Raw genomic sequence first — 24887 nt, forward strand, 5'->3', positions numbered from 1 at the left:
CCAGAAAAATATATCAGAGGTTAGAAAGGCGCTTTATAGAGCAAGCACTGTCTGGGCAATTATCTGAGACATAATACATTACCAAAGATGCTCAATACACCAAGAATATTTCCCTTCACACACCACGGCACAACTGCGGTCTCGAAAAATCTCATGCAGTAGGCAAAGACCTGAAAGGCATTAATTGTATGTTAGCTTTAGGTTTGGTTTACAATACATGTATCACTATTGTTGCTGTTGTTTAAAACCCCATCATCTGCATAAAATTAAGACTTGGTTTTAGAGCATAGATGTATTTTCTAACTGCAAATGAATTCAGCCTCTAAAAACCTTGCTTTCACCTTTATATTCAAAATTTGAGAAAATATCTTGAATATCAAGCAAGGTGCAATTGTTTGTATTTGTTATTCATGTGTGGAGCATCCTCTCTACATGCATGACTTCCCCTGCCTGTAGCTTCTGATCTATTGAGACAAGATGCTTATAATGTGTTTGACAAGTGTCTAAAAGTAAACTATTTCTGCAAAATGAAAATAAAGTCAAAGCAAAAACAACTCTTCAACTGTTCTTCACAGTTGGATTTAACACAATAACTTCAAGACCATTGAGAGATACATGGTATGTTAGATATTTACATATGTATGTTACATATTCAATATTTTTGTTTTCTCAGCCTATGATAATCTTTGCTCCAGCCAACTGTGGCCACTGTAGCTACAGTAAAAGGCTGTTGGATTTGCATAGTCCTGATGGGAAAGCCTCTAACCTTCACTATAGTGCATTCCCTAAACAAACCTAGCCTTATTTAATTTACTCTGCCTGGACTCATACCCAAGCCCAGGTAATGCCTTTTGTAAATCAGCAGAGCAAACACCAAGGTCTTCACTTCATTGGAGATAATCAGTAATTTGCTAAAGACAGAGAAGCCAGATAACTGAATACAGACTGGGGGAATACAACAAGAGGGGCATTTAAGAACAGCGTAACGTTGACAACTCTGAAGTGCAAAACCTGAAGTCATGAGTGAGAGTGCAGGCACGAGTAAATCCAATGTAGTGGTGAGAAGTGTTATGAACAGTGGTGGTTGTCCATGAGGGCCAGAGACAGAGCGGAGAGAGGGTCTTTATTTACTAGGAGAAATGCTGTATCCACAGGCCGTTAGGGTAGGATAGAGCTGGATGAATTCATTAAAGGAAGCGCAGTCTCTCCCAGCTGCCATCTCTCCCCCTGCAGCCAGACTCCGATCAATGGCAGGAATACATCCAAAACAACATTTAGCACAAGACCTCGGAAGCAGGGGTGCATTTAAGACTTCTCTGTCTGTACACATCTCCCCTAGATGTGAGCACAGTTTCAAAATGTGCTATTGAAGTAGAGCAGGGGAGTTATAGGGGCAATGTTTTCGTATCACAACAGAGAAGATTATTTAACACGAATGCTTCAAGACAAGACATTCTGCCGTTTACTGTTGTGTAGTGAACAATCACATCCATTTCTATTGTTTTCACATTTTATATTCTATGGAGCCTTGAAAGTCGGTTGTAAATTTAAAGTTTACAGTTTTGTAAAATTAGATTACCTAACATGCATTACTTGCACCTGTTATATTAAATTACTTATCATCAGAGTAAGAACAGGCAAAAGGTGTTGTTGTTGGTGTCATTGTAGAACACACTCATTGCATATGAAATGTAAGATGCTCAACAGCATGGAAGTCTTAGTTGAATTTGAGTTTAACTTAACTTTTCTTTAAAGTCAACATTTTATATGCATTATGTAATTGTAATTGCACTAGACACATTATGATTTCAATACATAAACCTGGACAAGCAAAAGCAAAATGCTTCTAGTACCATCTAGTGGTTATAGGAATTATTTAGGTGGAGAACACATAGCTTATGTATATGTAGCCATATGCCGCCCACAGATTTCAGTAAATCATACATGACAGTGTAAGGCTATTGTGTCCCATACACAGGATATATTGTGACTAAATGTAACTATGTGTTGGATTTCATTAGAAAATCATGACTTATGTATTCACTATAAAAAACTTTCTGAACAGAGAAGCACTCTACTGTGTGCTGAGGAGATGGCTCAGGTGGACGTTTCATTTTATAGTGAGATTTAGTGTCTGTTATTACAATATCAGTATTACATTTGACCCATTTACTATACAAATACTATAATTCTCTCTCTCTCTCTCTCTCTCTCTCTCTCTCTCGTCCCAGATCACATCTGGGCTTTTAGTCAAGAGTTTACTGTGCTGCATACTAAACTACAGCAATTGCTGGCAGTTTTTAACTAACTGTGTGTTTACTTTGTAGATTATTGTTAAATGTGACAATAAGTCATACAAATTATACATTACAAACAGACTTTGTTTATAAAACTATACAGTCCATGACGTTCATTGTCCAGCTGAAAAAAAAAGAAAAGAAACAGAAGATGGTCATTTCAATGTCAATGATTTAAAATACCTTGTTTTTAAAGCTGATGCATTATTGGCTTTTATAAACAAGCAACATCTGACACTGTTTACCCACAGCAGTGGCAATAGCATCAAAATACAAGCATCCCAGGTTTTGCAAACTATACCTGAATCTTTGGAAAATATAAAACCTAAATTTTATTATACACTGAATTCAGATATGATTTAAATCAGTCACACAGTATTTCTGATTTTCATCTTCATGGCTTATATATAAAACTGGTGAATTATATTTTCACTCCTCTCGCTCTAGAGCAAGCTCACAATAATTTCATGTAATACAAACATTTCATTTAATCACATACATTTAAAATGAATGGACAGTGCAGGCTAGTGAGGTTGTGTGCTATTCCTCTCCACCTGAACATTACCTCTCCTTTTGTCTCTACAACAGTCTCAGTCCAGCTTACAGGAGCATGCACAGTGACACTTCCTGAGACGTCATTTTAGCTCTCAAATAGAAAACAATAATTTTCTTTAAAAAAAATACCTGAATACTTAGAAATACAATGACATGAAAAGTAAGATAGATAGAGTTTTACTGAAATTACTCAGAGATGTTGTGTAGGCTACTATAATTCCCATCATGATATGGTTTCAAATAAAAAATTATGAGGTGTATACATACTGCAGAAGACATTCTATTGAAATGTTTTTAGTGAAAACTAACTACAAACTACTGTATGTCAATTAAGAAAAAAAAACTACTTTATTTCACTAGTGTCATGATGCTGTTAGAATCACAAGCTGTTTGCAGAACACATTCAGCTCTACAATACACAGTACGAGAAGTCATGTTTGGACTTTGTACAATGGATTTACCGCCACATATGGGCACAATACAGGGCACATCATCTTCAGCACACGTAGCCAGTTATTATACAGTCAACAGTAATTTGTCAAATTCAGCTTGTTTTGAAAAAGATAAATGAGGGACCATGTAGCACAGTACGAATGTAGACAATAGTGGATGATAACAGTAGTTTTAGTTTAGTTAGCATAGCTGTTCAGTCTGGATATCTTTCTTTCTCTTCAAGGCACAAGAACACTGGGAGTGTTTGTCCAGAAAAGGCCCTGTAGTTAAGGTGCATCTGGGCCCTCGGGGGTCTCTTGGGTCCCCATGTTCACAGGGTGATCTGGGCACAGTGGTGTTTGAGCTTGCAGGGCAACACCCCTCGGTTTAGCTGGTAAAACTCCACCAACTGGATCAAGTCAGTGAACCGTGTGTGACCATCATCCAGACTGTAGAATAACTCCCCTTCATCATCCACCTACAGTAGAGTATGCACACATATACACATGCATACATGCACATCCACAAACAAAGGAATCACACACAAGAGATGGATGACTTAATAAACAATAAGGCTCAAATTTGGAGGTACTTTTGGGAAGATAAATAAAAAACATTGTATATCCAAACAGTGGATTGTACTCACAGGTAAGATCTGAAAGTGTTTGATTTTTTGCATGTGACACAGCGACAGTACAAATGTCTTAGGGTTGCTTTGGCTGTCCCTCAGAAGAAATACTCTGAAAACAAAAATAAAGCTTTTATCTCACTTTAACCCTATTTTGAAATCTCCTAAAATAAAAGACATTTTTTATTACATCATGTGCCATTTGCCAGTACTTTAAAAATAGACATAGGGCAAAGTCTATGTCTAGTCTATAATGGACCACTAGAGAATATTGCTTTAGATCCAGCTCCCTTGTTTCGCTTTTTGGAGATCTGCTTCCAGTATGTTGACAAATGTATATATTTAAAGATACATTTAGATGTTGTGATGATACAATAAATCTAATGTTTGTTGTGTCTTCGTAAAAGATTTCTGTCACATTCTACAAAATATATTTTGTATAATGTATAATCACTGTAATAATCCTAATGTCTTTAATGACATAATGTAAACACAAAAGAAAGGAGTATAACAGCTTACCCATCGACATGACCCTGTTGAGTAATTAGACGCTGAGCCTCATCCCGAGACAGTTTGCCGTGGAACCAGGACTGAGTCATGTGGAGGGCTGAAGCACAAAGAGAAACAATTTATTGTTAATGATCTATTTCTCTTGTGTACAGATGGCAAATCAAAATAATAATAAAAAAGTGCTCCACAAACCTATGTTTGACACTGAGCTCTGTGATGTGGAGGGGCTCCCATGGCCGCTCAGACGATGGCAGCTCTTTCTCTACGGGAGAAATGAGTTACAGCTGCAATATTAGTTGAAGTAATGTTAATTCATAGATCATTTATCCAGTTTCTCTTGCCTTTGTATTCTAAACGTAATACCAACTTATAGAGGTGCTTGCAACTCTGGATCTTATAAGCTTTATTTTGTTGTGTTAAGCCCCTGCGTGTATGAATATACTATTGTATATTCAAATAACTATGCTAATTCTTAATAACTCTTGTTACATTGGACATTACCAAATATGATAAGGTTGTACATTGTCAGAGCACATTATGACATTTGAATAATTAGTTCCTAGATTCTCTCACACTTAAATTCACCAAAATGTCCAGAGTGCATGTTTTCACTGGGTGACACCCTGACTTACCCTCCATGACAGGCCTTCCTCTACAGCCACAGACAGCGCCTCAGACGGGTTCTCAATCACCCGGCTCTTTTGGCCAGAAAAGTCCATGGCCACCAGTGAATTCTCTGAGATGCTTCTCTGAAATTGCAGACATACATTGAAATGTTAGGGTTGTAAGGACTGTGTGAGTTTGTTTAAATCATTCCTCAGGTTGTTGTTTTTTTGGATTTATTTTTCTGTCCTTTGGGTATTTGTTATACTGTAGAACGGAAGTAGACTGAATTTTGCCTTCTTATGGTATTATATTGCCATCTAGTGTCTGAGTAACGTGACTCCATCTTCATCATTTCTGGATGATTCCAGACAGAAAACTCCATTGAAAAGGGATTAGAGTGGCTTTGAAAAGAATGACACATGGGCACATTTTAGTCCTTTAAGCTGCCATATAGTGAGTAGCTCACTGCACACACTCAAGAAAAGTCTTCTTATCAGGATTACCAAGAAGCTTTTAAATTACCACATTTGTTCATCTACTACCTACTAAGCTTACAATTTAAACAAGTGGTTAAAACAAAGTGAGCAGTGTTTACTTTGAGGATAGAGGCATTCCCGCACGTCTTATTTACTCTGTCGCAATTCCAATGATTCCAATCATTGCTTATAAATATGTTACTTAATATTGTATAGGAGTACAGCTTTTATTTACTTTGTAGTGATCCCATGAAGCAGTTTTCTCGATGTAGCATGTTTAGCTAAATCTGTCAGGTAAACCACAGAAGCTTCAGCAGCCTGACCCTGCATTTGGAAGATGCATGTACTCCCCTGTCTTTCTAGCTAATTCTATTGGTGAGGTTGTTGGTCACATACTGTATGACCCTCTGACAGCAGAGAAGAGGTGGTGAGTTGTTAAATCTGAGAACAGCTGATTACTGTGTATTTTTAGAAAGTGGAGGGTTCATGAACATCTCCAAAAGCCATAAATAGATTGGGTTCACTGCCGCGAAAAACACTCCCAGTAGAGTCTTGAGGCTATTATGAGAAACCAAACCCACATTAACACGGTGAAGGTGCCTCATTTGTCCTACACAATTATATTACTATACTGCTATGTGTTGACTCCAACACATTTTTGAAGCATAAAAACTTATCTTTAAAGCAGCATTATTGAATTTTTTTTTGTCACCTGGAAACAAGCTAGAAAAACAACATTGACCGCATTATAACCTATAACCTTACCTATACAATATCCACTTTCCTTTTAGCTTTAGTCTAGTCTCCACCACCTCCTGAGTACAATATCTGCTGCTAAATGCTCTACCATGTTCTCCAGCTAGTTGTTAACGTTATCTGTCTGTCATTCGGTGCTTGGCAGGAATTATATTAAAGTGGATGTATCAGAGCTTTTTGGCTAAAAATAAAGTTGCCTACTTCGGCTAGAAATAAGAGGTTAGATTTTGTGTTTGTTACCATGAGTGACCTATGTCACAGTCTTGAGTCTTTTAATTCATAGGTTTACAAAGTACATTTTTAAAGTGAGAATGTAACATTTTAAGTAATTTTCAAGTGAGTGACATGACATAAAAATAAGACCTTCAACTTACCATTGGGGACGCTTTTTGTTTCTGGTGTGGCTGAATGAAGTTTTGGTACAGTTCCATTCCATACTGAAACACAGACAATGAGCAGCATTTTAAGTTCTAATCCCAAATATCTATTACATGTTAACTTTAAAATACTTTCAGTAGACCTGGAGTGTAGTGATAAATAGGGACAGATACAAATACATCACAGTGTGTTGTGCTTTACTATAGATTATTTATAGACCAGCAGGAGAGTGACTAATGCTCTAAGTGTATCCAGCAGATATCCAGACTATGAACACATGCTGCTTCTATAAAAAGTAAGAGTGCTAATCCACCATCACTCAATAGTTTCCCTTGACCTCCTCCCAAAGCTAAATCTTATTCTAGCACTGACTCAGCATTTCTTCTCTTAGACATCACCAGTTAGTAATCAGCAAGCCAACCTTTAACAAGCGCATGGCTGTGATCCAGCAGGTCCTAGTCTGCTCATCATCCGCACAAAGCAACTTCAAGTCTCGGGCTGAAGTACACTTTGTGGGCTGGAGAAAGAAGTTACAAGGAGAAAAAAAGGAGTTCAGCATGCTGGGACTCAATACTCTACTTCTGCTCCTTTTGGACAGTTTTGACATTTATAGAAAGTGAGGGTACCTTGAGACAGAAGCCATAATCTGTAGGTGCTCCATGTAGTTTTTTGGCTGACAACACTGTGTAGACATCACTGTCACTGAAGTCGGCAATGAACTGGAGATGCCTTGGTTCCTGTAAAACAAAGAGGTCCTCATAAAACAAAAGTACAGTATAGATTTAAATGTTGTTGCAACATCAAATCACAGTTTTGGGTCTAGTATTCATCTGTAAATCTGTTGTACAGTATATAAGGGATGAAAACTGGCAAAACTGGTAAAATGCCACCTTAATATATTTGAATCAAACCACGCTTACAGTCTAATCTTTTGGTCAGAAGGAACATAATAGCTCATTTAGGACAAAGGTGGAGCACAAGTAAATTTAAACAATGCATATTTATCCATAAATAACAGTGTTATCAGTCATTCTGGGTGTGGTTAACCTATAAATGCATGACAATGATAAGGATAAAATTTGACATACATGTATTGAGACAGTGTCAACACCCACATTGTGCCAAAGATAAATTTCCAAGAAAGAAAAAAGCACAAAGATTACCATTGTTCTGCTTTCATGTGACGCACCTATCCCACTTCCTTATTTAAAGTAATGCCACAGCCGTTAGTGTCTGTGCTAACTGACTAGCAATGTTTCTGACCACAGATGAATGGTGAACCCTGCTGGAGTAAAAGTGGGTGCCATACCAAAGCCCTCCAGCACCCAACAACAAAAGGTCTACTGTTGTAGGAAATGAAAGCAGTTGAGAAGTAGTTGTGTTGGCACAACTGGTGCCTAGGTATAAGCTTCACTTGTCAGCAGCTTTGAGAGTCCTGTTTCTGCCTGGCTGACATGCCAGCTGACCTAAGGAAAATCAAGCTCAACCTGTTCGACTGCTCTCTCGCAGCAGGATTGAGATATACTGTATACAGACAATGAACTGGTGATCCCACCATGTACCAACAGAGGACTGGGATGTAGCTTCTTAGATTAAGCCATTCATTCAAGTAAGATGACAGACACATATATATCAGAATAAGATTGCATGCAACGGAATGGTTGTAATTCTATGCAACAAAATACCATGTAGTAATCTGCTTTTGATATTGCTTTTGCATTTCATAAAATGCAGACAACATTCTGTATATGAGTCATTTTGTTTTACTGACCTTGGAAGTTCCCTTATTGGAGAAATAAAGCCCTGACCTCCGCAGGACAAAATAAAACTTCTTCCAAGACTTCCTGCTTTGCTCTTTGGCATAGAGGTGTCCATGTATCTCTGGACAAGTGCTGGAGTTGAGAAAGGTCTGTTTTGGGTAGAGAAATATTTGTCCATAGATGGGTGTGTGTGTGCAGTATACTCTTAAGGTAACACAGGACATTTACACAGGAGGTTGAGAGCCTCGCAACTCATGGCACTCACGGACAAAGAGAGTGCAATGTAAACATAATGAATTTGATACCTGTATAAGCTGAGAGTGATCCACCATCCCATTGGCTTCACTTGATATAGAGACCATGTGATCCGGGAAAAAGTCCTACCAATATGAAAGCAACATTAGTTATTACAACAGTCTTTAAACTCCTCAACCCACACAGTGGTGGGAATACATGTGGTCGGTTCAAAGAGAGGCTATCCCAAGGCAAAGTGATGTGTATGAACCCATCACCATATTTACAGTATGATGTTATCACAAACTCACCAGGGGTTTCCTGAAGAATTCATATTTGGCATAATTCTTCCTAAAATACAGCCGGCAGTCTGTGTCCATTCCCCAGCTTGATAGTACCTCCATAACAGACTCATGGTCTTCAATGGTTCTCTCTAGTGAGACCAGAAGGAAAGAAAATCAATGACAGGTTAACTTGTTTTTCACCTCTCTATGGATAAACGATGAAGGCTGAATATAATTGGCTGTAATGTCAAAACAAAGTGAAAGACATAAGTTGAAATGTTCTTAAAATGATAATGCAAAGACGTCTGCAAAATAATAATAATAAAAATAAAGAGTTGTATTGCTTTTTTCGAGGCACAGAGTTTGGTTATTAACCTTATGTCAATGTGTAACCTCTGGATAAATCAGTACAATATCATTAATTATTTCCTAGAACTTGAGATGATTGAACAAATAAATGTTTTTCCATTAGGTCAACAGATAGCCATGTGAAGCAGCTTTGAACAACATCAGGGAAAATGCGTCATCAGACAACAAGTAACTTTTCATGATTTCATGGCTGATAATTCTGAAATGATTTCATTGAATAAATATTTGTGCAAAAAAGCTAACTACAGTCTAAATACTGTGAAAAACATGCATCTCCAAATGCTTAACTTTTTTTCTGAATTAGTGGACTCTGAAAGAATTATATTAGCTCAGGGTAATTTTGCAAACTCACAAAGGAGCATTTCATCGGTTAGTTTATCTGAAAAAGTAAAACAACATATATCTAAATACATGGTTTTCAATGGAATGCAATTATATGTGGTTTTAATTTTTTTTTAAGCATTGACTGGAACAGAACAGATGGATGAATTATGTAATGTGTGCAATAGTTTGAAAACGCAGCTGAGAAATGTATTATGCAGTCATACTGTCTCTAGCAGATCAGTGTTAATACGCGTTTTTAACTGTTGGTTTAAGAGATTTAATAAAGAAAGCTTTAATAAAGAACTATATTTTATGTCATTCATACACTATTCTTGAATGCAAATGTAATGTGCATTTAATATATAAATACTTGTGTCAAGGTATAGGTTACATAAATGGTTACAGCTAAAAGCTAATTATTTGATACAGTGCATCAATTCAAATGTTCCTTAGTAGTATCTAAAGCAAGCTATTTCTGTAATAAAATGAAACCCCCTCAATTAAACTTGGTGTGTAGCTTTAAGACAATACCAGTCAGTTTAATAGCTGGTGGTGCTTTAAATTAAAATGGATCAAATCAGCAGCAGCAGGTAATGTAGCATAGAAATGTATTCCTCACAACAACCTTTTGCATTCTACAACAAAAGCTATGCAGACAATACTAGTAGGGTTGAAAAATATACGTGAGAGAAAATCTATTAACCTCAATGTAGACAGTAATTGTCTTTATACATGTACTGCACTACCTCTCTCTTAATTAAATGCCAATGGAGGATGATAAATAATATTGTATGCAAGGAAGATATATAATTGATGCTCACAGTGACTAAAACACAATCAGTACCAACATTAGCGCCCCTCATAGTACACACAATATGATTAGGCAATGAATTGGTTTAGGATTGAACAAAAACAGAGGAAGGTGCTCTGTTCCACTCACACATCTACACGTCACCACTCCACTGCCTACTGCCATTCCTCCCATCAAATCAAGCAAACCTCACCCATAGTTCCAACAACATTAACATCACATTTTTAATACTAGGCTGGCAACCATATGAATCTGCAAGCTCATGTTTTATTTCTTCTGGCAGATTTTGCGATTTGGCCTGGAGATGTCAGGCTATAGCTTAATACCAGTGCATATTATAAATATGTTAAAATTAAACTAGTGTATATTTTGACTAACACTTAACCCTATATTATCTTAGACTCTCACAACTTTTGAAGATTTGATTGCGATACTGACCATGCTGTTATGAGATTTTTAAATTGTCATAAAAACAACATTTTACCTATTCCCAGATGAGAGATGTGTTCAAAAAGAGTCCAGCTGTGGTCATCAATGCAGTGGTTCTTCAAGACAAACAGCTGGCATATGTCCCGGGCAGTGATGTCACTGGGAACCTCTACTGCCCTGCTGGTGTTATCTTCATTATAAACTTTGATTACCTGCAACAGAAGCAATGTATTAACAACCATCACAACCTATCAGCAGGATGGGATACTTTTTACTTTCAAAAAGCACAATCAGTGTTGTTTCTGAAGTAATGCAATGAACAGTATTAAAGGTGAGGCAAAGTATCAGACAAATTAATCAGTTTGACCCACATACACCAGTTAGATAGCCCATGTTTTATATTGTAGCAACAAAATACTCAGAAAATTAGAGTTGATGAAAGCCCTACAAAGTACAGAACAATGTGCAAAGCATGTTCTAGGATGTAAATATTTGAGCTTGTGAAGAAAACTGTTGCAATATTGCAATACCACATTGAGACATCAAACACTTAAAAATGAATCCATCTGAAAGTAGAACTTACCCCCCTGTTTGGAGACAAGCAGAGTTCTGAGTTTGGACAAGATCTGTAGCCTATGCAAGGCTGAGTACACAGCATTGCAAAAGAGAGCTTTTGTAAGAAACATAAAAACATGCGTCTGACAGCACTGCGAATGTCAGCTGGGAAGCACGAGTCTCTCTCTCTCTCTCTCTCTCTCTCTCTGTGTGCAGTGAAGCTGAAAGGAGGCAATTAGACAAAACTGCCTCTTAGCACAGCGCTGTCCACATATCTGTATCTTGATACAATATCTGGGGCTTGATACAAAATCACCTGCTACCTTTCTCCACCACTAAACATGAAGAAGCCAGAGCTCAATTTGCTCATTCACTGGAGACCCTTTTAGACATGCACCTCACTAGGTTGGACTTAGTAACGTTTACGTATCACTTTCAACACAATACTAGTCTGAATAGACAGAGAGAGAGAGAGAGAGAGAGAGAGAGAGAGAGAGAGAGAGAGTGTGTACTTGTACGTTTTGTATCGCCTCCTAAGATCACTGCAATAAATTATCTCAATCTATTACGCACAAAATCAGACTTAATAAACTAGGAAATACTATGAAAGAGCCCTTTTTATGTTGTTGAGGAGATCGTTTTTTCTCATATCAGATCAGTCTATAAAAATTATGTTTCCTATCCCAAAAATTATGGTTTCCTTGCTATAAGGGACATTCATGTAAAAGTCACCCATGTCTGAATGACAAAAATCACTTTAAGAGATAGATGAAGCCAGCAATGTAACATATTCCATGTCTAAAAAAGGGCTTAGGAGGAGAGAGACCGAGAGAGTCACAACCCCCTCTCCATTCACATTCACACGCCCATGGCAAGCAGAGCTCCCAGCATAATGCCCTGCAAGAGCCCACAGAGCAATTACAAAGGTGCTGGTTAAATGTAATGCTAGTTGGGTCAACTCAGTCTAAAGTGGACAGAGGCGGGTGCGGAGAGGGGGCATGGAGGGAGGCACAGTAAAGACCAAATGACTGTCTCTTTTCTTTTCTTTTCTTTCAATGAGTGGTATTGGTTGTTTAAAGCCTGGCAGGGCGAGCCCGATTCCTTTTGTGGAGAGAAAAGAGGTCAGCGCTCTCCAGCTGGGCTGAGGTTTGAGCCCTCAAGGAGCCATCAGCCAATGGGATCCTCCAGCTATGACATCATCTTTCAATGTAAACCATTTAGTGTTTAATCAGCCCGCTTGGAGCCTTACAAGACAAATATCTTTGCTTGTGTAAGTCCACAAAGATGAGGGCCTACATTAAACAGATTACTCCAGCAGCCAGGATTTTAATATAGTTAACACTGCAGGTTAATTATCTCAAATCTTTTAAAACCAAATCAGAGACAAAGACAATAACAGCTGAGAACTACAGTGCAAAACCATATGCATTTTAAAGAAACAAACCCTAGATCATAAAAAGGTATGTATTTGCTGCACTGCTGGTGATAACTGTGTCTAGCCTGAGCTTCTGTTAAGCTGCTGTGAGGAAGTGGCTTTCTGAGAGTTGGCCAAATGAAATTATTCAGGCATCACATTTCACTAGGAACAGGGTAGGGTTTGTCAGAGGGTAAGAAAACCTTTTTGGTACATTAGCATTGCAAATATACTTGATGTTTGCATTACGTAACACTGAATACTGAAAATAGTAGAATTAGTTTTCCGCAAATTTTTGTTTGGATATTGAGAACACAAAAAGGGGAAAACATTGTGTGAAGATCATTAAATAACTAAATAAATAGCATACGGCAGGGTGACTCCAAACCTAGGTGACGTTTCGAGAAGGCCCACATCGACAATGAATGAAAATGTATCTCAACCATGAAATTAATCCATTCCATTCCTCAGACTGTAAACTCGTCTACATACGACAGCCTATTACACAACCATTTTACAAGAGAAGGAGACAGGGAGACTACACAGTGTTACACGGCAGGATTTTTTGTTATAAATTATATTGAAGTTTTGTAAAGACCTATGGCAACTCTGAGGGAGCTAATGTGTTCAACAGCTGAGACATTGTGCATTCAAAATGTTGCCCCGGTGCTTCACCAGTGATAGCGTCAGGGCTGTGTGGCAAAGACACAGCCAAAGAAATTCACACAAAGGCATGCACGTTCTATGGCCTGCTGAGACCAAAACTTTAACTTGTGTTGCTATATACAAAGGATCAGCAGAAACACTACCATGCTGTGGGGGTTGCATCTCTGCAGACATTGGAAGAATTGTAGAGGCATCATAAATTCACAAAACATTCTCAATTATAAAGCAGTGTTTACTTTGTATTTCCTAAATACTAAATCTTTAAAAATGTGTTTTAACAATGTAAATTATGTTTATTTAAAGTTCAAAAATAGATAGACACAGATGGAGTAAGTTAGAGGCATGATGAAGTGTGGTAGGGCATGGGAAGCGTCCTGATAAGACACATGGTCATTGACCATGTTACTTCTGCTGGAGACTTCTGGGTGGACATCAGAGCCACACATGCAGAGCAGTTTCCTGTGAATGTAAGTGCTGTCTCCATGGTTACTGTGATATTTTTTGTAACATTGGTATAGTTATCAATTATTTGTGGGTGTTTGTCCTAAGGCACCAAAATTGTGCTCACGTGGCTTGCTATCAAAAACTATTTAAGTACTGCTCGGCAGGTTGATTCATGCAGATACAGCATGGACAGAAGGTTGTTTCTAAACATAGAAAATATGCATTGCTATAGTCATAGTTCTATTATCTTTACTGTTACTATAATTTCCACTGTTCATCATGGCCACTGCTATAATTATTATGAATCATATTTCTGTATCTCCCCCCCCCCCCAATACGGTTTATTATATCAACAGTCTGATAACTACTCAGAATGTAATTACTTCTACTTCCACAAACAAATTATTGTATCATTATGCATTTTTTTTTACAACAGGTATTTGATAACATTGAGTGGAAGGCACTGTTAATAATTGGTAAGAGTTTCTAATGAATGGCCAGGCAAGGTAGCATGCTGTGTGAATGGCTGATGTCTTTATCAGCGAACACAGAGCTGCATTCATCAGCAAGTAACCCTGATCCAAATGTACACATGCTTTCACCTGAAAAGCATTCATGTCCGCCTACGTCATGTCAATCAAATACACCTTTTATGTTGCAACATGCAAAAATAAAGAATGTTACCTGGAAATTTAGTTCTCTATTAGATTATTGTTCCTCACTTTAAAAAGGCTAAATGGCTTCAGCTGTTTATGGCAAAATTAGTTTTTTTTAATAGTCTTGGTTGCAGCGATGCCAATTTCACTTTTGAAATATGTGACCGCTACATTACAAAGCGATGGTACGAAGGTCAACCTCACTGGGGGAGATACTGGACAGCAATTTATTTTCAAAAGTGCATCTAAAATGTGTGGATAGTTTAAATTTAATCTGACTGATTTTGATTTTGTACTACCTGAATAATATAGATAATATTAGCTTCCTAGAGAGCCCCATGTTTGCTAAGTTTGGTACTAGCTAGGTTGGTTGTGCTTGATATTGGTATTCTACTTTATTCTAAGGTACTTTAAAGCACACCACCCAGATAAAATCTGCTGGAAAGTGGTTAAATGGTTTTTGGTTTCTAAATATTTTGGCATTCGATAACTGTAAACTAGGCCTACTGAAACAGAGCGGATGAGATCGATAGACAGACAAAGCAGCAAACCGTGCCGTCCCCCGCTGATTTTCAGCTGAGTGATTATTGGGAATGCTCTGATTAATACATGTAAAAAAACAATGCTTTGTTTGTGATGACAGTTTTCTTTAGTTTTAGCAGCTAGAACCTACTGTAGGTGTAGTCCAATGTGCTCCAGGCAGTGTGGATTTTTTGATAAATGTAGATGATTTGAGCCTTGTGACCTGGCATGTTATCCTGCTAGAAGTAGCCATTAGAAGACGGGTACATTGTGGCCATAAAGGGAAGGACATGGTCAGCAACATTATTCAGGTAGGCTGTGGCGCTTAATTGGTACTAAGGGGCCCAAACTGTGCAAAAGAAAATACCCCCCACACCATTACAGCAGCAGCCTTATCTGTTGATACAAGGCAGGATGAATCCATGCTTTCATGTTGTTGAAACCAAATTCTGACCCTACCATCTGAGCTCCTTGCCCATCCACCAGCAAAACCCTCACCCAGCATAGTTTGGCCGGCAAAGGAGCAGAGAGCCTCGGGTGCTGGCAACATGGAAAAAAAATTGCATTTGTCTGCATATACTACCCATACTGCAATGACACAACTATCCCTTTAACAAGAAGTTGAACAGATGTACAGTACCTAATAAAGTGTGAGTGTACAGTCATGTTGAACATAAACACCTCTATTAGACCATCTTATCTCAAGGACAGGACAGAGTGAGCCATTTTTCCAATTAAACTGCTCTGGTTTAACCTTGAACTGCACTCCCACAGCTGCAGCTCTATCACAGAGTGGTGTTGAGGAGTTGGCCTCCAGCCTTGTCTATCTTAGAAACCATTGAGAAATGTCCTCCCAGCTCCTCACTGTAACAACACTGAAAAAACTGACAGTCTCAACCTCATATCAGAGTCTCTCTCTCTCTCTCTCTCTCTCTCTCTCTCTCTCTCTCTCTCTCTAATGGCCAAACCATGTGCTATTTACGCCTACAGTTAATGGCTCCCAAATATTAGCTGAGCTACTGGTGCTTAGGGTGCTAAAACAGAACTGGACCAACTGGAAATACAAAGTAATAGCCAAAATTCTATTTGTTTTACAGAGAATCCAGCGTGCACCAATGAGGGGATGAATTACAACAGCAGACAAATGTTATCAAGCTACACAGATAAGCATGCTGGATAGCTATAGCTACTTTACACAGTAAAATGACTTGAGCTACTGTGGTCTTATCTAAAAAAAAAAATACATATTATCTGGCCAAATTTCTATTCTGCTGAGTTTGTTGGGATTGGATTTGCACAACATATCTGTGTCAGAGATAGGATAGAAAAGACACTTGAGGTGGCTTGATGAAAATGAAACATTTTTTTATCATTAGAACATTGCAGCGTTGCCCCTTTATAACAATATACTGATCTCATACTACCTACAGTATATTGTTCACAATGAGGTGCCATATTTGTCACAAAGGTCCACACAACATTGTACATTTCAGCTTGCCAGATGATTTACATTCCAGGTTGCCCGTCTGTAACAAGTTATTTAATTGTTAGTACGATATTCAGGTCGTCACTCCCACGTCAAAGTAAACAATAAGAGCAAGCCATCATAAGATGGAAGGCAAGAATTTATAAATCCATAAGAAATAATGGAGCAGTTTTAAAAGGGGAGCAGGCTGGAGTTTAAGAATATACATTATATTGTTGTTGGACCGATGTTTGTGAACATGAAGAACTCTTAGAAATCGCAGAACCAACACCACAATCAGGTAATTCCTACCTATACAAAGCGCTGCTCCACATACATTATATAAAAAACCCACCACAAAATGTAATATTCTGACTCAACATGTGGGCTTTTTTTTCCTGATCAAAGTGAATTGCAAATAGTCTAGGAAGAGCCGGCTAAGCTCTGGGTTTAAACACCATCTTTTACCATCAAATGACACATTTCATCTGGGTCAAATTTCATTCCAATGTGTTTCACAATAACGTAAGATAACATTTTTGAAGAACCCAGTGTGAATCCCAGTAAAATTTCAGTTCAAACTATAGCACAGGCAAACTACGGTGAACAGAATATGAACATATATATGAAGAAGAATACTTTGGAAAGTTGTACACATCATGAGCCCCTACAGAATGCTCACGAGGTTGGATCTCATGAAGTGCCTTCTACAAAGACAAGATGAATTTAGAATAATCTGCAACATGAACAGAAGGCAGCGCTTTACTAATACAGAGAAAAAATGTTTAAGAGATAGTACAGAGGAGATCCATGAAAGATTCCTACCCGCTTCTGCAGACAAAGTGGTGTGATGGCAGGCAAGGTGACTCTTCTTGCATGGAAATTCATGCTTCTGCCTTTGGAGCACAATTAACTATGTGACAAATATCCGTACATAGTAACTGAAAATAAGGATAATGTACAAATCGTAGTTCTAGGGATATTTAATAATATAGCACTTAATACAGAATAGCTTTTTCTATATGGTAACCCTTTTGGAAGCTATAGAAAATGGTGACATCCTTCACCATTAGTGTGAGAAACTAAGTCATGTATCCTCCCCACAACACAAACCCCTCCTTTGTCCTTGGGATTGTAAAAACCTTTTTCCTTTTCTCTACTTTTAGAAAGGCAGTTCCAATAAACAAAACTGAAAAGAAGATTTTCTCATGAGTTAAAATATACAAGGCCTGAGAAAGCTACGGTTAAATACTGCACCTGGAATCAAAGTATTAAATTCTGCCCAGCGATAATGTAAAACACAGAACATGAGCTGAAGATTTCCCAGAAAGACCATGTTTCAGATTGTTTTTGATGTATTTGTAGCCAGACACTACACAGCTATTTTTAGTGTCAGACATAAAATACATTTCACTAAACAAACATTCCTTAGCATATTCATTTTGCATATACTTTATACATGCTGATATTAGAAAAGGATGAACATTAAACAATCCATAGTTTAATAACGGTTTAGATAACGACAAACTAAAGCGTTTACTTAAAAAATAAAAAAAGTTGTATACTTGTAGGACAGTTTGCCTCTTCCTGCAACCACATTAAGACTGCCCTGTTAGATCTACATCAGGCCTAAGACTATTAATTTATTCTCTTGTTTCTTATTACTTTTCAGAATTGCAATTATTTACTCCAAGTAGGCCTGTCACGATAACACATTTTGCTGGACGATAAATTGTCCCAGAAGTTATTGCGATAAACGATAATATTGTCGTTCTGAGACCATTTTCATCTAATATAATGATAATGGCATAATAATGCAGGTACACCTTTTCCAAATATCCACAATGTGTCTTTGATCTCCTTTAGTATGTCGTCTTTCACGCTGTTGTACTGTTGTGGAATTGCCATTTGTGACACGTATGTTCTCCCAGGCAATTCGTACTGGCTGTCAAATGTTTGCAGCATTTGTCGAGTGTTTGTGTGATAGACTACAGACTCTATACTACATTTAAAGGGGTGATAGAATGCAAAACCGATTTTACCTTGTCATAGTTGAATAACGACAGTTCGGTGGGTAAATAGGACATACATAGAAGCTCAAAATCCCATTGATATCCCTATCCTCTGCAAATCTCACATTTGGAAACTGCCACTGAAAACGGGCGAATCTCAACAAAGCTGGAAGCTGACGTAAGCATCCCAACTCCTAGTCTTTGTCACGCCCCAACATTTGCATAGGCTACACCACCTGAATCTAGCTAGGTCATGCAGATCTCCAGAGGTCCGCTATTGAATTACTAAATTCACTTCTGAGACTTTTTTATGCGAGAAATCAACTATGTAGAGTTCAAATATGGGCCGTTTTACAAAAATTGATGGCTAATTGCAAATTTTGTCCGACTGTGTGTTCAGTAGGAGCTCAGCAGGCTACGTGACAGCGGCCGGTGCTGCCTCGCCGCCCGGCGTGTCGTACTTCATAGACTCCGGCTCGCTGTGAGCTAGCTGGATCTCCGTCATGAAGGGAAGCCCGCGGCGCTCCATACCCGCGCAAAGTCACCGGTTCTGGGTTACTGGACTACAAAATGCTGAGGCCCTGATGGAGCTCCAGGGCCTGCAGCTAGCCGCGATTCATAGGATTGAAGGGACAGTAGCAGCTAACGAAATCCCTAATGTTCACAAAAATGCATTAAATTGAAATCGGACACCATAGTTAGCTTTATAAGACCTTGGGGTAGATGTTATATAAGTGGCGTGACGAAATTCAAACTGTAAATGTACTTTAATTATGCCGAAAGTGAAGCTAACTAGCCGCGATCTGTAAACATAGGATTGGAGGGACAGTCGCAGCTAACGAAACCCCTAATGTTCACAAAAATGCATTAAATTGAAATCGGACACCATTGTTAGCTTTATAAGACCTTGGGGTACAGGTTATGTAAGTGGCGTGACGAAATTCAAACTGGAAATAAGTTATGCCGAAAGTGTAGCAACAATCTTTTCATAGGATTAAATGGGACACAAAGCCTAGCTTGCAGCTCCGGAGCTCCGCGGAGCCCAGAGCCCCGGTCGTCCAGTAACCGAGAAACGGTGACTTTAACTGGGTATGGAGGTTGCCGCTTTCTCGTCAGACTTTGTGGAGCTCCTAAAGTCCGACACGTCTTACTAAATTTGCAATTAGCCGTACATTTTCGTAAATGGCCCATATTTGAGCTTTATATAGTTGATTTCTCGCTTAAAAAAGTCTCAGAAGTGAATTTAACAAACAATGTATACCTTTGCAGTGTCTGAAATATGAGACCTGCTGTCTCGTCTCCAATGCGTTTCTATGGGGTTCGCTCAAACCAATCAGGGCGCAGCTCATCTAAATATTCATGAGCATACCATATTTGGAAGAAAAGCTCTTGTTCCAAATAGAGCCATATTCGCAGGGTAGTTAAGGGCCTAGCATTCGAGCAATTTTCAGCCCAACCAATGTTACATACCCTATTAGGAGACCTTAAGGAACAGTGTAAAATACCCTATATAATCATTCTATCACCCCTTTTACAATTATTTACTAAACACTAAATATTAAATTTAAATAATATATAATTAATAAATTATATCTATCTATATCTATGTGGCTATCTGCCACATGGCGAGTAAATGTTTGTATCAAAATAGTTCTGTTTTTCAGTCTTTGGCGAAGGTGCAGCTACTTTCTTCTGCTCCTCTGCTGTCTGCAGGTTGGAGCTTCGCAGGGGGGGGCCGACACCCACACACACCCACACAAACAAACAAACACTGGCGCACACACAAAAACTGGCACACACACCAGACGCCAGCCACCACATCACTTCTGTTTACTGATAGCTATCGTTTACCTCAGGCTAATTAATTAGCTAGTAAGTGGCGATTTTTCCAAAAGAAAGCACAATGAAATTAAATAACTGATCATTAACCGTTGACTGACAAGCAGGTAACGGAGTCTCAGTTCACCGTCTGGGAGCCTCTGACACACTTTCTGCACTCCGTGTCCGCGGACAGCTGTAGGCTTGTATCGGTTAATGTTCTGTGCAGTGTCGGACACATGCAGCCACTTTCCTGAAACCGCTTGTGAGACTGACAATTCCACAGCAGCATGTTTGTCCGAGCCTGTCTCCACCACCACCACCTGCAGGTTGTCAACTGTGTGCTTTGGAATGAAAGGGAGAAAACAGGATGCCAAGTAACACGGCGGAAATCATATATATATATATATATATATATATATATATATATATATATATATATATATATATATATATATACTTTCTTTGGACGGCGCCTTAACTGCAAAGTGCTGCGGGAAACTCTGCTCCAACAACTAGCGTTTTCTCTGTCTCTCTCTCTGCCAGGAGTTCCGCCTCCCCACACAAAGACCATGCGACTGACAAGAGGGTTCACTCCTCGTTACACTAAGGAACCGAGAGTGGTCATCCAGTCTCTTTGGTAGAGAGAGAGACAAGGAAAACAAACAAGCATGCAAATGGAAATTATCGTGGCTGGAAAAATTATCAAGCTCATTTTTTTTATCGTGCGATTAATTGATTTATTGACTATCACGACAGGCCTAATTCCAAGGATATAAATCATTAACCGTTTAACAGTTAACCAACAATAAGCATTTTGACAGATTAATACTATCAGTAAAATTATACATTCAAACTAAAAAGTAATTAATGAACGTTTTTTCCATTGTAAAAGAAAAATAAGCTATAGAATGGATTTCACTGGTTCTCAAACTGGTGGTACGCGACCTCCCTCTAGTGGTATGCAGATGTAATCTCTGATATATTTAAAAACAAAAATGTAATGAATTAATTTAAAAACAATACTATAGAAATACTACAACATGTTCATTAAACTATAATCAGTTAAAAGACATTTGTTTGTTTAAGTGTCATATTTTTTGTTTCGATATCAGCTTGCTACATAGTTACGTTCATGAACGGAGTGCACATACATCCATAATTAGTTACGAGCTGTGTTGGCAAGATAGTAAGCAGAGGTAAATTTAATGGTTCAAAAACACTGCAGTCGTGGTTCCAAACAGGAACTATTAGGAAGAGAATTGTGAATGAAGAGGAGAATATTTTGAGCAGCCCTGTTGAAACTACAGTGGCTAGCACAAGTGCTAGTCGCTACTTAAGAAGCGGCAGAGAAGTCTCCACAGCACTTGCTAGCATCAAACGGTGCAACACTAAGGAGATATAATCCGAGTTTTGAGTTTTGATTCGGTATGAGCGGGGCGAAGGAGGTAATGTTACAGTGTGGCTGTGGCTGTCAACAATAAATAATGTTTTAGGAATAAACCTGCCTTCTGTGTGAACAGTCCGTAGCTGAATAGGGTAGGCCTATGCTACACTATAATACTACCATAATGGTGGTACTTAGAGAGCCTAATATTTTCTGAACTGGTACGTGGTGTAAAAAGTGTGACGTGCACCAACAACACCAAAACAAATTCCTTGTATGTGTTAAAAAACATACTTGGCAAGTTTGTGGCTCTCTACTGGACGGTGCTCACAGCGGAGAGCTACTTGATACAGGCCATTATCAATGGAACTGGCAGGTTACAGTATATCGGACGTTCTGCACACATTATGCCAGGAAGACACACAGCTGACAACCTCGCTTGTGGATGCGGTGGAGACAGGCTCAGACATAGGCTCAGTGGACAGCTGTGGAGTTCCGTTAGTCGCACGCAAGTGGTTCCAGGAAAGTGGCTACATGTGACCACGACAATGCACGCAGCATCTGGCTGCGCGATAGGTACAAGTTTGCAGCTGTGGTGCACGGATAGTGTATCCGAGCGTGAACTGGGACTTCGTTGCCTTGCCTGATGATCAGTTAACGAGGGGCGGCTATCGGTCAGGAAAAGAAAAAAATCTAAATTGGCATCACTGATTTATTTATTCAGTTATTATTATTTCAGTCTTAACAATGTTCTGAAGATACTGTGAGGTTGTATTAATATTCATATAATGCTTTGGCACTACTGTATCTAAATAGTTTAATGCCATTTAAGCCCTTTAAGAAAGAGAGGGAGAGAGATCCAAAATAGCTCTAATAGTACCCCATAGCCTCAATTCCCATGCCACATCTGTTTTACTGTAAGACTAGACAAAGAGGCGTATGAGTGTGCCATATTTTCAGGACACGCCCATGTTCAAGCCTCAGTCTTTACTAGGTCAATGTCAAGACAAAGTTTTAAAAGGTTGACAGGTATATTTTAGGTCAAATATACTTTTAAATAGTTTGCCTCTAGTTTAATATATTAAAATGCACCTAACTTTCCCAATAATACTACATGGAACTATACTAGAGTAGTCATTTCAGAAATTACAGTGAGAACAAGTGCTTGCACAAAAGATATGAGATGCTGTGGAGGGCAGATGACATTTCAGTAAAGCTGCTAATGTCAAATGTCATGTCAGGGACAGTCGCAGACCACAAGGAGCCTGAAAATGATTGTCTGATGAAGACCACACACATACAAACTCATTCAGCCCTGCTATAGTAATAATGTACTGTATATCTGGTTAATTTTCAAACAATGTGTTTATGCCTTTTTAGTATGGTTAACATTGTAGTTACGGTGAGAAAGCTGTCTCTTATGTAAATATTTTGGGTCACTCAGTAAACTAGAAGTGCATCCCAAAGAGGTAAATCTATGTTGCAAATCTTCTCTGTCACCAAAACCTTGCAAAGCTACATTAAAAAGCCTGTACACTGCATTTGTCTATATTACTTTTATCTCCTCACCAGAACCAATCATTGCACTCTATTTTTTCATGAGAAGAGACAGGGAAAGAAGAACCTCCCACAACAGGCTTCATCTTTATCTGGAAACCCAGCACACTGACTTGTGAGAGTGCAGACAAGCAGACGCTGCTAGTTATCACACAACTAAAATGAATCGGAATTAATGGAGCCAGAATGATAACAGAATACAACTCCCATAACAAAGCCAACTCCAGACACATTGTCCTTGACCATGGTTGATTCAATCAAGACCCCATGAAGGCTCTGGCAAAGGAAGAAGTCAGCAACCAGAGGTGCAGTGGTGCATAAATGCAGAATGTATACCCAACTCTGAGCAGGGGGATTCACAGTATACTGTACCTATCTAAAAACAGCCAGATATATTTATATCAGTATCCATCTTGCAGAGCAAGGAGGCTAACCTTACACAGCAGCTGGATTCTCGCAAAATCACGGGATCATGCACAAATCGCAGGATCACATATCACACGAAAATCCATCTTGTTAGGCTTCAAGTAATGCATTGGTGTCCGGACCAGAGTTGGCTGGAGCAGAGTCAGCTGGACCAATCGGCGTCCTGTGAGGAGCAAAAGGCTGTTACAGGCGTGGTTAAGGTGTGCGTGACGACCATGACTGCTCGTTCAAAACAACAGCGACGGATGTGATAAGATAGATGGTTCATCCAATAATCTGCCAGTTGTTTTTTTTAAGGGGCCTGCCCTTTCCCAAACAGTTTCCAATGACAGCTTCTCAGATGGTTCTGTGTTAACAAAGCATCTGGAGCATCGGGTTACAAGGACCCAGCCAGTCATGTTAGGATCTTATCTATTGAAACTTTTGTTCCCTGAATTTTGCCTTAAAGGCAATGCCTCGTGCCAGACCCTGAAAAACAAAACCTGGCCTGAAAATGAGTTGTTTTTAAGCATATACTTGGGGAACAGAAGTCCACTACATTCAAAACAGTAAAACAATAGTAGCTATCGTCCACACACATAGCGACCGACAGCAACAGGAAGCGACCACACCAAAGCACATAATAAAACTTGATTAATGTTGAAGGAGAATCATCTGCAAAGGAGATGATGAGATCGACGTAATGTAAGTCAGTGTTACAACAGCAGCCATAGCCCTCTAAGGATTCACAAGCATTGTTGATCATGTGTGACTCAAACCACAGTTACCTGTTAAAGGGAAAAGTCAAATTTTAAGACTCACAGTTTTCGAACTACAAGGAAAAGTTTCTGTTTATCTGTCAGGGGCACTAAATTGTGGAATAAACTAAATAATGAATTAAAGCAATGTCTAAACATATTCCAATTCAAAAATTTGTTCAAAGAAATTATATTCCAGAGGTACAGAGAAACAGTGCAATTAATAACCTGGGCTTATGTTGAACAATTTGTAGTATGTGTATAATTATTGTTGTGTATGGGTAAATATATGAATGTGAATAGAACTTCTGAATATATATTTTCATTGATTACAGATTTATTATCTCTATAGATTTATTATTTTGTAGCTAACTTATTT

At 38.6% G+C, this 24887-nt stretch overlaps 1 protein-coding gene across 3 annotated transcripts in view; it reads right to left on the reverse strand.

Annotated features, from left to right (window-relative positions):
- Positions 1 to 2451: 2451 nt before the first annotated feature.
- Positions 2452 to 24887, reverse strand: part of grb14 (growth factor receptor-bound protein 14) — a 37886-nt gene continuing 15450 nt past the window's right edge. Inside the window, exons 1-13 of one of the 3 annotated variants that reach the window (XM_078261817.1) lie at positions 17397 to 17474; positions 10905 to 11061; positions 8944 to 9065; positions 8704 to 8778; positions 8410 to 8547; positions 7265 to 7375; positions 7060 to 7155; positions 6635 to 6697; positions 5055 to 5171; positions 4615 to 4684; positions 4432 to 4519; positions 3931 to 4024; positions 2452 to 3762 (exon numbers count right to left, since the gene is read on the reverse strand). In XM_078261817.1, the coding sequence (XP_078117943.1) occupies positions 3616 to 3762; positions 3931 to 4024; positions 4432 to 4519; positions 4615 to 4684; positions 5055 to 5171; positions 6635 to 6697; positions 7060 to 7155; positions 7265 to 7375; positions 8410 to 8547; positions 8704 to 8778; positions 8944 to 9065; positions 10905 to 11061; positions 17397 to 17459 (1341 nt within the window). In that variant the 5' untranslated portion in view covers positions 17460 to 17474 and the 3' untranslated portion in view covers positions 2452 to 3615. Of the gene's footprint in view, positions 3763 to 3930; positions 4025 to 4431; positions 4520 to 4614; positions 4685 to 5054; positions 5172 to 6634; positions 6698 to 7059; positions 7156 to 7264; positions 7376 to 8409; positions 8548 to 8703; positions 8779 to 8943; positions 9066 to 10904; positions 11062 to 11432; positions 13705 to 17396; positions 17475 to 24887 lie in introns of those variants that run through there. The other 2 variants (XM_078261816.1, XM_078261815.1) reach the window with 2 other exon arrangements.

This window comes from Sander vitreus, chromosome 11 (assembly GCF_031162955.1).
Source record: "Sander vitreus isolate 19-12246 chromosome 11, sanVit1, whole genome shotgun sequence".
In the NCBI taxonomy this organism is placed as follows: Eukaryota; Metazoa; Chordata; class Actinopteri; order Perciformes; family Percidae; genus Sander; species Sander vitreus.